The following is an 18,257-nucleotide window of genomic DNA, read 5'->3' as shown; positions in this document are numbered from 1 at the left end:
GTTTTAAAAAAGGGGAAGTTTGCATGAGGGGAATATTGTATGTGTGGCTGTGTTTATGTGGTGAGGTGTTTTTTAAGTGATATGCGATGTACATTGAATAGTAATGGAATGATTATGGATTTTGTGACCGGTATCAGATTTGGGACATTATATATGTTTATATGATTGATGTATTGTTTATATGGTATTGTTGTGACATTATATATTACATATTATGTGAGCACCTTTATATATTTATTGTAATAAATATTTTGATATTTTTGTATTTTTATTTTGTGTTTGTTCTGTTATATATATTCTTTCATATATTATTACATAACACACCCCATCAGTATTTGGCTAAGCACATTATATACTATATATATGAATAACTGTTTATATAAACTGTTTTTAACCAGTTTATATATAAGAATAAACTGGTTAAACGATATGTATATCGTTTAACCAGTTTATTCTTTCCTATTTCTTCCTCTTCACCAAGTTTTGCTACCCTTGTTAATTGTAACTGTACCTTCGGTCACCTCAGTTCTAGTTTGATGTATTTAATGCACTCCCGTTTCATGTAAACCAGCAAGATATGTTCTCATGATTGCCGGTATATAAAAACTTAAATAAATAAATAAATAAATAAAATAAAATAAATAAATATATAGCTAGCAGACAGTAAATAACTCACCACACAGATACCATGGTTTTCTGTTCCACCATGTTGTGTAGTTATGTTCTCCTGGCTAGCTTGTCTCCCCAGCTTCTTGTTAAGGGATACGTTTCTTGGATAAGGGTGTAGAATTGAGTCAATCTGGGCCTCTCTGCCATTATCCTGATTATCTGAAAAAGAAGGACAGCAAGCAATAACAAGAGACAGGAAAGATTCTACATTTTTATGCTTTGTTACATATTTACAGTGCTGACAAAGCAGAGTCTCTGAGAGAGCAGTAAGGATGCAGAGGGGTTATATACTGAAATTCAGTGAGGATGCTTTTAAAGGGATGACGCTGGCTAACTAGGAAGTTAGCTGATTTTGAGGCTGATTTAATAAGGCACACTAATGTTAGTGCAGGTTTTTACTCCTTTTTAGTACATATTTGTCCATAAGAAGACAACCCTGGTATGTAACAAGTGCTTTAACATGGAAAAATGCATACTAAAACAGGAGTAAATCTTTGCACTAAAATTAGCTTGAGTGCATGCAAATCCCATGTAAAAGGCATTAGTTATTCCCCAGCAATACAGGGAGATACTTTACATTGAAACATAGAAAAGATGGCAGGAAAGGACCAATGGTCCATCCAGTCTGCCCAGCAAGCTTCCCATGGTAGTATCTGTCACGCCATGCAGGTTACCCCTCATGTATCAGTCACTTTTGCTTGACATGCTTTCCTTATGGACTTGGCCATAGAAGCAATCTTGTGATTTTTCCTTAATGTCTGAGCATCAGTACCTCATAAGAAATTGCCATACTGGGTCAGACCAAGGATCCATCAAGCCCAGCATCCTGTTTCCAACAGTGGCCAATCCAGGCCACAAGTACCCTGGCAAGTCCCCAAACATTAGATAAATCTTAAGCTACTATTGCTTACTAATTAATAGCAGTTTATGGATTTTTCTTCTAGGAACTTATCCAAACCTTTTTTAAACCCAGTTACACTAACTGCTGTGGCCACATCCTCTGGCTATGAATTCCAGAGTTTAACTATGCGCTGAGGAAAAAGAATTTTCTTCGATTTGTTTTAAATGAGCTACTTGCTAACTTCATGGAGTGCTCCTGGTCCTTCTATTATCTGAGAGAGTAAAAAACTGATTTACATTAACCTGTTCAAGTCCTTTCATTAATTTCTCGACCTCAATCATATATCCCCCCTTTAACAAAATTGTGGTCTTGCCTTTATCTCTGCTTCTTAGCCACATTAAGGTATAGCTTTTACAAGTATATTTTTTATAAGAACTTTGTAAGCACCCTTACACTACTCTTTTGTGCCCTAGTCTGTGTGTACTGTTGGGCTGTAGATTGCCCATCCTTTTGATTTTACTTGCCATGCCTTGTTCAATTGGTTTGCATGCGAAAACTGTGCCCGAGTGGGTTGCACAGTGCCAGTCTTGCACGCAAGGCCATTATGGTCACATTCCTTCCCACTTCAAGTACTTATCCCCCCTCAACTCCTGTTTTTAGAGCGATTTTCAGATAAACTAACATTTTTTGTTACATGTTTCTTTCATTTTTACTCCTGCTCAGTTTTGCTTCCTAACTGTACCTGCATCCCAAATCACCACTGGTTTCTACCAGGTGCATATAACCAAAACCCATGCTGAAATGTAACAGTTTTAGTGTGTTTTTTATTATATCAGCCCCTCTTTCTTTTCTTTTCTTTTTTTATTTATAGTTTATTAGAAGTTTTACAAATTATAAAATATGCAAAAAATCAAGGAACAATTTGCGTTTAAAACAGAAAAGATAATACAATCAACAAATCTATAAGCATTTTTTCACCAACACCACAAATTATAGTCCCTCTAGATGGGAGGGATCTAATCAAATTATTTCAAACATGAAAATGTATATCTAATAATAACATTTTGCTGGATTACTTTTTAATGCAGTTACATTATAGCTCAACCCATTTCCTTATCTGCCAAAAAGACTTCCAGATGTGTTGGATCATGAAAAATGAATTTATTCTTTTGGTAAACTACCAAACATTTACAGGGGAATTTAAGAAAATATGTTGCCCCGAGGGACAAAACTCTAGGTTTCAATAAAATAAATTGCTTCCTCCTGTATTGTGTGGATCTCGATACATCTGGAAATACTTGGACTTTATGTCCACAAAATAAAAGTTCCTTATTTCTGAAGTATTTCCATAGAATATTAACCTTATCATTCTCTCTACAGAAGTTTACTAAAAGTGTAGCTCTTTGTGGAATGTCATCTATAGATGATTCTAGGAAGGAGGTTAAATTTGGGGACTCTTGTTGTATACTGTCCATCCCTTCTTCTCCTTCCTGTCTCCTAACCCTTGAACGCAGTACATAATAAATTTTGGAAATAGATTGGTCATCTACATTTAGTATAGCCAAATTCTCTTTTAAATATTTTTTTAATAACTCAGTGGCAGAGAGGAGCCTGGTCATGGGAAAGTTCAAAAACCTTAAGTTCCTGGCCCTATTCTCATTCTCCAGGCTCTCTATCTGCCTATGGTTAATCAAACTATCCTTTATAAAGGAATTATTCGCTGCCTGTAAAGTTGTTATCTGTCCTGTAGTAACCTTTCCTGCTTCCTCCAATTGTTTCAAACGATTATCATGCATGTGTAAGTCATTTTTCGTTTCAACATTCCCTTTATTAGTCTGTAACATAAATCCAGTCATAACCTTCCGTAGATCATTAAGAACATAAGAAAATGCCATACTGGGTCAGACCAAGGGTCCATCAAGCCCAGCATCCTGTTTCCAACAGTGGCCAATCCAGGCCATAAGAACCTGGCAAGTACCCAAAAACTAAGTCTATTCCATGTAACCATTGCTAATGGAAGTGGCTATTCTCTAAGTGAACTTAATAGCAGGTAATGGACTTCTCCTCCAAGAACTTATCCAATCCTTTTTTAAACACAGCTACACTAACTGCACTAACCACATCCTCTGGCAACAAATTCCAGAGTTTAATTGTGCGTTGAGTAAAAAAAAACTTTCTCCGATTAGTTTTAAATGTGCCCCATGATAACTTCATGGAGTGTCCCCTAGTCTTTCTACTATCCGAAAGAGTAAATAACCGATTCACATCTACCCGTTCTAGACCTCTCATGATTTTAAACACCTCTATCATATCCCCCCTCAGTCGTCTCTTCTCCAAGCTGAAAAGTCCTAACCTCTTTAGTCTTTCCTCATAGGGGAGTTGTTCCATCCCCTTATCATTTTGGTAGCCCTTCTCTGTACCTTCTCCATCGCAATTATATCTTTTTTGAGATGCGGCGACCAGAATTGTACACAGTATCAAGGTGCGGTCTCACCATGGAGCGATACAGAGGCATTATGACATTTTCCGTTTTATTCATCATTCCTTTTCTAATAATTCCCACATTCTGTTTGCTTTTTTGACTGCCGCAGCACACTGAACTGACGATTTCAATGTGTTATCCACTATGACACCTAGATCTCTTTCTTGGGTTGTAGCACCTAATATGGAACCCAACATCGTGTAATTATAGCATGGGTTATTTTTCCCTATATGCATCACCTTGCACTTATCCACATTAAATTTCATCTGCCATTTGGATGCCCAATTTTCCAGTCTCACAAGGTCTTCCTGCAATTTATCACAATCTGCTTGTGATTTAACTACTCTGAACAATTTTGTGTCATCTGCAAATTTGATTATCTCACTCGTCGTATTTCTTTCCAGATCATTTATAAATATATTGAACAGTAAGGGTCCCAATACAGATCCCTGAGGCACTCCACTGTCCACTCCCTTCCACTGAGAAAATTGCCCATTTAATCCTACTCTCTGTTTCCTGTCTTTTAGCCAGTTTGCAATCCACGAAAGGACATCGCCACCTATCCCATGACTTTTTACTTTTCCTAGAAGCCTCTCATGAGGAACTTTGTCAAACGCCTTCTGAAAATCCAAGTATACTATATCTACCGGTTCACCTTTATCCACATGTTTATTAACTCCTTCAAAAAAGTGAAGCAGATTTGTGAGGCAAGACTTGCCCTGGGTAAAGCCATGCTGACTTTGTTCCATTAAACCATGTCTTTCTAAATGTTCTGTGATTTTGATGTTTAGAACACTTTCCACTATTTTTCCTGGCACTGAAGTCAGGCTAACCGGTCTGTAGTTTCCCCGGATCGCCCCTGGAGCCCTTTTTAAATATTGGGGTTACATTTGCTATCCTCCAGTCTTCAGGTACAATGGATGATTTTAATGATAAGTTACAAATTTTTACTAATAGGTCTGAAATTTCATTTTTTAGTTCCTTCAGAACTCTGGGGTGTATACCATCCGGTCCAGGTGATTTACTACTCTTCAGTTTGTCAATCAGGCCTACCACATCTTCTAGGTTCACCGTGATTTGATTCAGTCCATCTGAATCATTACCCATGAAAACCTTCTCCATTACGGGTACCTCCCCAACATCCTCTTCAGTAAACACCGAAGCAAAGAAATCATTTAATCTTTCCGCGATGGCCTTATCTTCTCTAAGTGCCCCTTTAAACCCCTCGATCATCTAACGGTCCAACTGACTCCCTCACAGGCTTTCTGCTTCGGATATATTTAAAAAAGTTTTTACTGTGAGTTTTTGCCTCTACAGCCAACTTCTTTTCAAATTCTCTCTTAGCCTGTCTTATCAATGTCTTACATTTAACTTGCCAATGTTTATGCTTTATCCTATTTTCTTCTGTTGGATCCTTCTTTCCAATTTTTGAATGAAGATCTTTTGGCTAAAATAGCTTCTTTCACCTCCCCTTTTAACCATGCCGGTAATCGTTTTTGCCTTCTTTCCACCTTTCTTAATGTGTGGAATACATCTGGACTGTGCTTCTAGAATGGTATTTTTTAACAATGCCACGCCTCTTGGACATTTTTTTACTTTTGTAGCTGCTCCTTTCAGTTTTTTTCTAACAATTTTTCTCATTTTATCAAAGTTTCCCTTTTGAAAGTTTAGCATGAGAGCCTTGGATTTGCACACTGTTCCTTTTCCAGTCATTAAATCAAATTTGATCATATTATGATCACTATTGCCAAGCGGCCCCCACCACCGTTACCTCTCTCACCAAGTCCTGTGCTCCACTGAGAATTAGATCTAAAATTGCTCCCTCTCTCGTCGGTTCCTGAACCAATTGCTCCATAAAGCTATCATTTATTCCATCCAGGAACGTTATCTCTCTAGCGTGACCCGATGATACATTTACCCAGTCTATATTGGGGTAATTGAAGTCTCCCATTATTACTGCACTACCAATTTGGTTAGCTTCCCTAATTTCTCTTAGCATTTCACTGTCCATCTCACCATCTTGACCAGGTGGACGGTAGTATACCCCTATCACTGTAGTCTTCCCTGATACACAAGGGATTTCTACCCATAAAGATTCAATTTTGTATTAGTCTCATGCAGGATGTTTATCCTGTTGGACTCTATGCCATCCCGGACATAAAGCGCCACACCTCCTCCCGAGTGCTCCTCTCTGTCATTGCGATATAATTTGTACCCCGGTATAGCACTGTCCCATTGGTTATCCTCTTTCCACCATGTCTCTGAGATGCCAATTAAGTCTATGTCATCATTTACTGCTATACATTCTAATTCTCCCATCTTACTTCTTAGACTTCTGGCATTAGCATACAAACATTTCAAAGTTTGTTTTTTGTTTGTATTTTTATTCTGCTTTTTAATTGATAGGGATAAGTTAGAATTTTTTAGCTCAGGTGAGTTTTTACTTACAGGCACTTGGACTACTTTTCTAATTATTGGAACCTCACTGTCGGGATGCCCTAATTCTAATGCATCATTAGTATCCTTTAAAGATACATCTCTCCGAACCATGCGCTGCTGAGCGACTGTCGGCTTTCCCCTTTGTTCTAGTTTAAAAGCTGCTCTATCTCCTTTTTAAAGGTTAGCGCCAGCAGTCTGGTTCCACCCTGGTTAAGGTGGAGCCCATCCCTTCGGAAGAGACTCCCCCTTCCCCAAAAGGTTCCCCAGTTCCTAACAAAACTGAATCCCTCTTCCTTGCACCATCGTCTCATCCACGCATTGAGACTCCGGAGCTCTGCCTGCCTCTGGTGACCTGCGCGTGGAACAGGGAGCATTTCAGAGAATGCTACCCTGGAGGTTCTGGATTTAATCTTTCTACCTAAGAGCCTAAATTTGGCTTCCAGAACCTCCCTCCCACATTTTCCTATGTCGTTGGTGCCCACGTGTACCACGACAGCCGGCTCCTCCCCAGCACTGTCTAAAATCCTATCTAGGTGACGCGTGAGGTCCGCCACCTTCGCACCAGGTAGGCATGTTACCAGGCGATCCTCACGCCCACCTGCCACCCAGCTATCTACATTCCTAATAATCGAATCACCACACATCAACCAGAGTTATATTCTGCGGGTCCATGGGTGCAGGGCTAGATATCTGTAGTCCTGCCTCCCCAATGGGCCCCAACTCATTTAAACCCTCATCACCTGTAAGGTGTGGGTCTATCACAATTGTTTCTACCGTCTCTAAACCTGGTTCAATGGGGAGCTTCACCTCTATAGGCGGTTGAGATTGTGACTGCTGGCTGGGGCTGTCAGAAGCTCCAGAAGAAAATGATATGTCTGGAATAGTATTGCGGGTTGCTTGACTTACCCGCCTTACTACATGTTGATCCATCGGTCCCCTAGCTTCCATAGATGCTGGTGAGGATGTCCAAACTTTGGATTTTCTTTTCCTACCCATAAGGATAGGAAAAACTACAAGGAAAAAATTTTCCCCCAGGGGCGCGCCCCTTTGGCGCTCGGCTTTGGCTGCGCGCCGCAGCTGACCCAAATTTATCACAGCGTCCCGTCCCCTCCTTGTGACGTCACTCCGGGGGCGTGGTTTCGGGGGCGATTCGATGATACAGCTCTCAAGATGGAAAACGAAGCTTGTGACCTGCCCTCCTCTGCCAACCTCTCGGATGAGAGGTTTTCCAGCTGTAAGTCCTCCGAGGTTTCGCCACAGCTGACCCAAATTTATCACAGCGCCCCGTCCCCTCCTTGTGACGTCACTCCGGGGGCGTGGTTTCGGGGCGATTCGATGATACAGCTCTCAAGATGGAAAACGAAGCTTGTGAACTGCCCTCCTCTGCCAACCTCTCGGATGAGAGGTTTCCCAGCTGTAAGTCCTCGGGGGTTTCGCCGCAGCTGACCCAGATTTATCACAGCATCCCGTCCCCTCCTTGTGACGTCACTCCGGGGGTGTGGTTTCGGGGCGATTCGATGATACAGCTCTCAAGATGGAAAACGAAGCTTGTGACCTGCCCGCCTCTGCCAACCTCTCAGATGAGAGGTTTCCCAGCTGTAAGTCCTCCCTGCCTCTCTTTCTTTTCAACTAAAAATAAACAACGACGACTCCTCCCACAGAGTGGTTTGATAATGGCCTCTCAATTTGTGGGCAGTCACAGGATTGGAAAAGGGACTGGCTAGTACTGAAAATCAGTGCTAGCTAATTATCTCATTGGGCAGTGATAGCTGGCTTAAATCTTGCCAAAATAATTTAATCATCTCAGATGAAGAAAGTGAGAAAGCAATCAGTAGGCTTGTATCATCAGCAGGAAAGAGGAGGTAATATTGACTTGTATAGGTCAATAGCGACACCCGTCTTGAATGCTGTGTTCAGTTTTGAAGGCCAAATCTTAAACACATTGAGATGACAGAAGTGCAAACATGGGTCAGACACAACCACAATAATATGAGCAGATGGGGGACAGAAGTAAGAGGGCTTGAGTATTTGCTTAGCCATCCAGAATTTGAAAGAGCCAAAGAAGGGAAATACAAGCAATAGTATAGCATGGCAGTACGACTTCATCCATCTTCTAAGAACGCTGGGGTAATCTGCATGGAGCAGTCATGGTTACATCCCTAATATCAACAAGCATAAGGTGGCCAGATATTCAGATAACATTCATTAGTTTGAATACTAATAAGTTTGGTGGTCAGATATGTAGGATTTAAAGAACAAAAGAAGAAGTACATGATAAAAGTTCAGTGGGTGATAACAAGAATACGGTATATCTTTAGCAAAGTATGACAGCAATAGCTATGCAGACTCAGGCTCAGAGGAAACATGAGTAGGTACTTCTTTGCCGAGAGAGTGGTGGATATTTGAAATGGCCTACTGGGGAGAAATAAAGGGTAGTGGCAAGAAAAGGATTGCTAGGCTGGGTAAAAGATGAGAGGGAACTGCTACTGGTTGCTGTATGGGACAGGGGGGTAGTCAGAACTTAATTTTTTGGGAGACCCAAGAGTAACATGAAGGAGGATGGGTACTATGCTGGCACCCCATGCTGCCTCCATCTCTTACTTCATCCCATGTGGATCTTCATGGCATTGGCTACAAAACCATTAATTTATGACAACATTTTGTATCTTCTGTCTTTTCAGTTTTCATTCTCTTCTTGCATTGGCTATCTCTCACTTTCCCTCTGTGGTTATGGCAACTAGTTTATGTATTAATCTCTCAGAATGCTATACCACAATTATGTAAACATGCTTCCAACCAGGCAAGCATTCCATGATCTCCTGGGCCAATCTGGTGCCACCAGAAGCACCATCCCCCGTGACTAATGATCTTCTGAACCATTCTTTAATGATCATTCTGAACCATGAATTCAGCTGCCAGGGTTCTGTCAAACTCATCGAGGAGGGATCACATCACTCCAATACTTTACAACCTCCACTGGCTCCCCATCAAATATAGAATCATCTATAAAGTACTTACCATCACACATAAAAACCTACTCAATCTTGCCCCTCTAGATCTTACTTTCCAAATTCGTCATAATTATTCCACTAGACCCTTGAGAAAAGCATACTTAGGGACCCTCTTCATCCCTCAAGCTAAAACAACTCTAAGAAAAAGGGCCTTTTCTATTGCAGGTCCTTCTAACTGGAACTCTCTCCCTCCAGAACTCCGACAAGAGACTTGCCCTATCTCGTTTAAGAAGAAACTTAAAACGTGGTTATTCAAGCTTGCTTTTCCAGAACCTTCTTGTTAGCTCATAGCATTACCTCCTTCTTTAGCTACACCTCTCTGCTTATTTCTCACTTTTTTTTTTTTGGTTTGCTTTGTTTTTAGTCTCCTTCTTTTTTTCAGGTTCCCTGGAAGAATCCTTCAGTTACTCTCAACCTATCTAAGTTCAACACAAGGACATCAAATGTTCACTTTGATTACCATTTAATTCAATTTTGAATAATTAGTTGACTCTCTTGACAATGTTATTTAATGTTGCATAATTGTTCATTGTTTTATGTAATGCCTTTTAGCAAGTTTCTTCTTGTTCTATGTAAACCGGTTTGATTTGCATCTAATGTAGGAAGATCGGTATATAAAAACAATAAATAAATAAATAAATAATTCTGCTCAACATGGGCCACGGGTGAAAAACATAAAGCAGCTTGCCTCCGGCCACTCCTGCACAAGGGCATCAATGACCAAGGACTTTGGATCTCTCCTGCGACTGAAGAATCAAGGAACCTTCACATTGCGAGAAGTCGCCATTACCTCCAAAAACGGAAGGCCCCAGCAATTCACTATTAGCTGAAACACATTTGACAATTCCCATTCTCCTGGATCCAGCCACTGTCTGCTGAGAGAGTGTGCTCTTATATTGTCTTTTCCTGCAATGTGCGAGGCTGAGATCTCCTAAAGATGCACTTTTGACCATTCCATAAGTTGGGCTATTTCCTACGACACTTGCTGGCTCTTGGTCCTTCCTGATAGATTGATGTAAGTCACTGTCATCGCTTTGTCTGACATTATCCGGACTGCTCGACCCTGCAATTGGTCACCAAACTGCAAGTATGTAAATCAGACGGCGCAGACTTCAGCGGACTGATGCTCCAGAGAGACTCTTCTGTACTCCAGTGCCCTTGTGTTGTCTGCTCCTGACAGTGATCTCCCCAACCCTGGATTCTCGCATCTGTCGTGAGGGCTAGCTAGTCTGGTGATCTTAGGGAAACCCCCTTTCTTAGTAATCTGCTTCAATAGTGCAGGCCTCCAACGGTAGGTGAAGCTGAATCGAATAGTCCTGAGCTCCAACGAGACAGCAGAGAGAACTGAAGAGGACGCATATGCACCCTTATCCATGGCACCACCTCCAGGGTCGCCGCCATCAAATGGAGTACCTGGAGATAAGACCACACTGTCGGCCATATCATGTTCGTCAACAGATGCACCTGCGCCATCAGCTTCTGAATGCAGCCCTCTGGCAGGAACACCCTGCCCTGCTTCATGTCAAACCGAACACAGAGATACTCAGGAGACAGATGGCTGAAGATTGTTCTTGGCCAGGTTCATCACCCCTCGTCCCTGCAACAAGGAAATCACCTTGCGTGACACCCAGATGTTCGCCTCCAGACCAGTTGTCTAAATATGGGTGTACTAGGATCCCATCTTTTCTCGATTCCACCACCATCATAACCTTGGAATAAGGTCTGGGTGCGTTGAAACCGATAATGGCATCCCAAAACTGCAAAACACAGAAGCCATTGATGCTCTAGCTGGATGGGAATATGCAGGAATGCCTCAAACAAATCCAGAGGCATCACTAACTCCCCTAACTGGACTGCTATTATCACTGAGTGCAAGGCTTCCATGAGAAAACGGGTCACACACAAATGACGGTTGACCCCCTTGCGATCTAGGATGCGGCAATAAGAGCCCTCCTTCTTGGGCATAATAAAATAAATAATATATCAGCCTGTATTTATTTGAAACATGGGCACTGGAACCACAGCCTACAGACTGAGGAGTCTTTACTAAGTACACTTCACTGCCTGTCTCTTATGTGGAGAGTTGCAGGGAAACACCATGAATATGTCCTGAGGAACACACTGCGACACTCCAGCACACAGCCATCTCGGATTACCTTCAGAACCCACTGATCTGACATGATTTTGACCCACCTCTGATAAAAGAGAGAGAGGCAACCCCCTATCTCCTGTTCCCGGGGGTGGGTCAGCACACCTTCATTGGGAGGCTTGGGGGGTTCCACTACCCACGCCTGCACCCGATCTGGGCTGCCTAGGATGAAGGAACTGATTTCTACCCAAAAGCTGAGACATCTGAAAGGCTGCTCCTCTGTAGGGTCGAAAACGTTTGGATCCCCTACTACGACCTCTCATGCTGAAGTAGCATGGCATGTGTCTTATCCTCTGGCAATCGAGAAAACTGGGACTTACGCCACCTTATTGGAGGTGCACTGAACACACTCATCTCCCACAGTGTGTGTCTTGGGGCTCCTCCCTGAACCGCGCTGTGGCCCAGTGGCTCACATCTCTCTGAGCAAGCGACCGTGCCTCCACGTTCGCAATAGCTTCTTGTTGTTCCCTGGTGGCTCGCTCTTGTTTACTTCTTTCTCAGGAGGTTGATGAATCTGGTGTGAATGCCAGGGCAGTGGTGGAACCACTGCCCTGGCAGATGCTGGCTGTGATTTGGTCCGCACTTCAGCAGGAGGGGTGGCTTCGGGTAATAGTGGCCATGCTCAGTTATGACTGAGAAATTGGTTGGCCGATGCAACCTCCAAGTCTGACCTTACGAAGCTGTCTTTTAAGGCTTGCTCTTGTTTGTGAGTGAGCTGGAGCAACAGCTCACTCACAAACAAGGCCACAGCGCAGTTCAGGGAGGAGCCCCAAGACACACACTGTGGGAGGTGAGTGTGTTCAGGCACAGGTTGGAGCTGGAACAAGGCTGGACTAGGATCAAGACTTGGAACATCAGGAACTCCACTGGACCTGCACGCACTGGTGAGACCCAGCAACATAATGCTGGTCTCAAGAGTAGCCCTCCGGCCACTCGGTAGCCCTTCCAGAACCCACTGCTTGGGAACGACGAGTGTGTGAGGCCAAACGGAGGCTGAGGGCAGGAAAAGAAGAGAAATGGAACTCAGAAACTAGAAAACAGACAAAGACTCAAGGAATTTGAAGACCCAGATGAGGATACGTGGAACTTGGAAGACTCAGACGAGGACTTAGGATACTTGGAAGACTCGGACATGGTTTCAGGATACTTGGAAGAATCGGACTAGGATCCAGGATACTTGGAAGACTCAGGTGAGTTTTCAGGGTACAGGAACTAGTACAAGGTGCGTACTGCACCGCAGCGCGCCCTACACAGCCGCCCATGGCTGGTTGAGGACCATGCCAAAAGCTAAGCAGACTCCAGGCGAGAAAGTGAAGACTTGGAACCAGGAACATGTCGAAGATTCAGGAGAGGCCTGCATCGAGGCGCACCCTACTGTTGTACTCACGGCACAGGCTGGCGTGGATCCCCGAGGCTGGAGAGCCCCCCTGATGACTTGGCAACAGGTCTGTTCAGAGTATCCCTTGTGGTGCCAAGCTTGTTCCTGCATTCCTGGTTCTGATCAACCCAGTGCCTGTTCCTGTCGTCCCAGTGCCTGCTCCTACCTTCCAGCCTCCTTCTACTCCTTCTCCCTCGAACGGATTCCCCTGGCTTAACTTCGGATTGGACTTCACGTTTCTTGCTCGCCGCCTGCCCCTGACTTCGGATTGGACTTCACGCTTCTTACTCGCTGCCTGCCCCTGATTTCCGATTGCACTTCACGCTTCTTGCTCGCCGCCTGCCCCTATCTTCGGATTGGATTTCACACTTCTTGCTCGCCGCTTGCCCTGGCCTTCGGTTTTTGCTGAGATGGTCTTCTCCAGATGGTGGCTCGCTAGGCAGGATCTCGTTTAGGGTGGTACCAGAGATTCTGGGTTTTTGCTGAGATGGTCTTGCTGAACTGATCTGGTACAGCTCTCAGCAGGAATCTGCCCATCTTTCTGTGGCTTAGGATCTTATGTCTTTGGATGGATTTCTTGTGTGCTGTCTATATTTCTTATTTCACCATTTTCTACATCATGAGCTCTTAAATACTGGCCTACCAGCTGTGCACATTCTCTAAACCTAATAGGTAATAGTGACTGACGTGGTAATCAATACAAATCTCTCATTATAACAACATACATATACTAAATAAGAGAGATAATACCATAGTACAAAGCAAATATAATACAAATACACTCAAATAATATCAAATATATTTTATTTCAAAACACATCTCTTGGTACCAAAAAATATACAATGTACAAAATCTCAAAAGTACTAATAGCCTAGACAAATATCCCACTAAGAAGTATCATTCATAAAAAATTCTTATGATCTTAAAGGATACAATATACCAAACTATATCCACCCTTAAAATATTCACTCATGTATATATCCACTCTTGCACTACTCGCTCATACCCACTCATCAATCAACACTTCTACCACACACAACTTTCATAAAACCTAAAATATAATCATATGGTTGTTATACCCAATCAAATAGGTGTATTTATAATGTGAAAAAAAAAATCTCATATGACGTTATACAAATCACAAAAAACACAAAGAATTCAAATCACAAAAGTTGCTAATGGTGTTTCAATTCCCAATCAATGAGTACTCCAATGGATAGAAACCACAGATATCAATCCCAAACAATGGGTACTCCAATAGATAGAAACCACAGATATCACTTTCATAAACCCAAAACATCCCAAATCGAACTGTCAACGAGTGTGTACCTAGCGATTCCACTACTCGTATGTTCCCACTTGCATCCGATAAGGGACCCTTGTTTCTCCCTGATAGAGCTTCTTCAGGGATGTAAATAAACTTTATGATGTTTGTGCCGAAAACTTCTGTTAAAGTTTCTAGAAACTTTTGACTGGCACACTGAGTATGCCCAGCATGCCATGATATTCTCAGCCATAGGGGTCTCCCTTCAGTCTCTTTTGTAGCAATAAGAGCGAGCGAAAAAATAAAATAATAAAACATATCGGACCCAACTCTGCGGGGTGGTGGGTGAGTTTCGTGAGGACTATATCCTGCTGTCCTGGGATAACACCTATTACAAGGTAAGCAATTTTGCTTTATCCCAGGACAAGCTGGATAATAGTCCTCACAGCTACAGGCTGAGTCATCTTTGTTGTGGACCAACAGCGCACAACTTGTGCAACGAGCACAACAACTGGTGCGATGTTGGAAAAAATGAGGCAGCCTGAAATCACAGCAGGTTGGATGTGGAAGGAGTTGGGTATTAAATTGGGAACAAGTTCTTTAAGACAGATTGGCCATAGGTTGAATCTTGTCGTCCCTTCCTTGTCCAAACAGTAATGTGCTGCAAAGGTGTGAAGACAACTCCAAGTTGCAGCCTTACAGATATCAGCAATTGGTACTAAGCGGTAGTGTGCTATTGATGTTGACATAGCCCTTACTGAGTGCGCCTTTACTCGCCCCTGGAGAGGAATGCCCGCTTCTTCATAGCAGAATTCGATACAGTCTGCTAGCTAGTTGGAGAGAGTTTGTTTGCCTACTGCAACTCCTGGCTTATTTTTGTCAAAAGAAACAAAAAGAGTTGGTTGGATTTCCTATGGACTGCAGTACAGTCCAGATAAAAAGCTAGTGCACGCTTACAGTCCAAGGTGTGTAAAACTCTCTCGCCCTGGTGAGAGTGGGGCCTTGGGAAGAAGTAGGCAATACTATGGATTGGTTAAGTTGAAAATCTGTTACCACTTTAGGAAGGAATTTGGGATGAGTGCGAAGGACCACCCGGTCATGCAGGAACCTTGTGTAGGGTGAGTATGTGACAAGGGCTTGTAACTCACTGACCCTCCTGGCAGAGGTAATGGCTACTAGGAAAAAGACTTTCCATGTAAGAAATTTCACAGAACAGGAAAGCAAAGGCTCAAACGGCGATCACAAGAGCTTTGCAAGTACTACATTTAGGTCCCATTCAGTAGCCTGTGGTCGAATGGGAGGTTTAAGGTGAAGCAAATCTCTCATAAAGCGACTTACTAGGGGTTGCGCAGTTATTGTGGTATCCCCTATTCCCTTGTGGTATGCTGCTACGGCACTCAGGTGTACCCGTACCGAAGAAGTCTGGAGACCAGAATTTGAGAGGTGGCACAGATAGTCTAATAGGGAAGGAGTGGGGCATGAGAAAGGGTCAATACCTTTTGAGTGCACCACTCGGTAAATCTAGTCCACTTGGAGCGGTAAGATTTACGTATGGAAGGCTTTCGTGAAGCTACAAGAATTTCAGAGAATTGAGTTGAAAGATTGAGGGGTTGGAGGATCAAACCTTCAATATCCACGCTGTTAGGGCAAGGGTTGGTAGGTTGGGATGGCACAACATGCCTTGGTTCTGAGTTATGAGAGTGGATGCTGTGCCCAGGCGAATTGGTTCTCTGATTGAGAGGTTGAGGAGAATGGGAAACCATACCTGTCAAGGCCAATAGGGGGCTATGAGGATTATTGATCCTCTGTCCTGCTGTAGCTTCACGAGAGTTTTGGATATGAGTGGAATCGGAGGATACGCATATAGGAGGCCTGTGTTCCAGGGGCGAGCAAAGGGGTCCCTGGGGAACATTTGTCGACGGCTGTGGAGGGAGCAGAAGCTTTCCACTTTGTGGTTCAGTTTGGACGCAAAGAGGTCTATGGTTGGGCGACCCCAGCGTTGAAAGATTTTGCTCGCTACACAGGGATCCAGAGACCATTCGTGGGGATGGAAACGTTGACTGAGATTGTCTGCTAGGACGTTTTGTATGCCTGCCAGATAAGTCGCCCTGAAATGCATAGAATGCTCGAGAGCCCAGGCCCAAATCTGCACTGCCTCTAGACATAGCAGATAAAAGCCTGTGCCTCCTTGTTTGTTTATGTACCACACTGCTACTGTGTTGTCTGTTTGTATCAGCACAGTCTTGGGTGACAGGCGGTCTTTGAAGGCATAAAGGGCATATCGTATTGCCCGTAGTTCCAAGAAGTTGATTTGGCACTTCTTTTCGAGCAAAGTCCATGTACCTTGTGTCTGAAGGTTGTTGACGTGAGCTCCCTATCCCAAGTTGGAGGCATCCGTGGTCAATGTGACTTGAGGAGCCGGTTGCTGGAACCGTAGACCAGTTCGTAGTTCAGGCTGGTTTGTCCACCAGCGGAGCGAGAGATGTAACTGGTGGGTGACCCGTATTAGGGACGACAGTGGCTGGAGAGCTTGGATCCACTGAGATTTCAAAGTCCATTGAGTCCTTCTCATGGCTATCTTTGCCATAGGGTTAGCGTGGACTGTAGATGCTATGTGGCCCAGTAGTGTGAGAAATTGATGGGCAGATGCAAACTCGCAGTTGAGTTTGCCAGATGTGCTAGACTGTTCGCACGGTTGCTTGGAAGGAAAGCTTTTGCGACTGTGGTGTTGAGGTCTGCTCCGATGAAAGTTAGGAGTTGAGACGGGTTCATATGGGATTTTGGATAGTTGATCAGGAATCCCAGGGAATGCAACAGTCTTATGGTGCTTTCCAGGGCAGTTAGAGTTTTCAGTCTGGATGGACTCCTGATTAGCCAATCATCTAGGTAGGGAAAAACATGAATGCTGCTTTTTCTTAGATATGCCGCAGCTACTGCTCGACATTTTGTGAACACCCGAGGTGCTGAGGCCAGTCTGAATAGTAGGACTCTGTATTGGAAATGTCTTTTTCCCACTACAAATCGTAGATACTTTTGATGTTGTGGGGAAATGGGGATGTGAGCGTAGGCGTCTTGAAGATCCAGAGAACAGAGCCAATCTCCTCGGTGTGGTAGGGGAAGGATGGCTCCCAAGGATACCATCCGGAACTTCTCTTTCTGAAGAAATTTGTTGAGATTGCGGAGGTATAATATGGGGTGGAGTCCTCCTGTTTTCTTTGGAATTAGGAAATAGCGGGAGTAGAACCCTTTGCCTTGTTGAGACCGGGGAACGGGTTTGACAGCCCTGGTAGCCAGTAGGGAAGAGAGTTCTAGTCTAAGTTGAGATGTTACGATGTTGGTTCTCCACAGTGTAGTGGGTGGGGAATCTGGGCGTATCGTCATGAATTTGAGGCAGTATCCCTGATTTAGAATGGCCAGCACCCATTGATCTGTGGTGATAAGGCTCCAATGGTGTACAAAGTAATGGAGCCGGCCTCCAACAGAATGTTTGGATTGACGAAAGTAGATCTGTTCTCTGGAGATGTACTCAAAAACCAGATGTAGGTGCAGTCTGCGGAGGTGGTTGAGTTTTTACTTGCTTTGGCTGACGTGGACGTCCTCTTTGTGTTGGGCGGAAAGGATGGGTAATGGATGCCGGAGTATAGTACCTACGAGGTCTATATAAAGGCCTTCTGGTATCCCTTCTGGTGGGTCTACTCACTGAGGGAGGTTGGTCTTGTGGCAACTTGGAAAGATGACAGAGCGTTTCATGGTGTTCTTTTAATTGGGAGACGGTGTCTTGAATCTTTTCTCCGAAAATATTGTCTCCAGTGCATGGGAGATCTGCTAGTCTTTCCTGGACTTCCAATCTTAAATCTGAAGCCTTTAGCCAGGCCCACCATCTTGCACTGATGCCAACAGCAGACAAACAAGAGGAGGTTTCAAGAGTCATAGGCTGCTCGTACTTCATGCTTGCCTGACTCCATACCTTTCTGCACAAGGGCACTGAGTGCTATTTGCTGTTGCTGAGGAAGAGTATCAGCCA

At 43.6% G+C, this 18,257-nt stretch overlaps 1 protein-coding gene across 5 annotated transcripts in view; it reads right to left on the bottom strand.

Moving 5' to 3' along the window:
• The window catches only part of MAPK15 (mitogen-activated protein kinase 15), a 362,466-nt gene that overhangs the window by 102,995 nt on the left and 241,214 nt on the right, over positions 1-18,257 (bottom strand). For all 5 annotated transcript variants that reach the window (XM_029592333.1, XM_029592334.1, XM_029592335.1 and 2 more), the window contains one exon: positions 677-828. In XM_029592333.1, the coding sequence (XP_029448193.1) occupies positions 677-828 (152 nt within the window). The remainder of the gene's footprint in view (positions 1-676; positions 829-18,257) is intronic.

This window comes from Rhinatrema bivittatum, chromosome 2 (assembly GCF_901001135.1).
Source record: "Rhinatrema bivittatum chromosome 2, aRhiBiv1.1, whole genome shotgun sequence".
NCBI classification, from domain to species: Eukaryota; Metazoa; Chordata; class Amphibia; order Gymnophiona; family Rhinatrematidae; genus Rhinatrema; species Rhinatrema bivittatum.
This window is presented reverse-complemented; position numbering and strand designations above follow the sequence as displayed.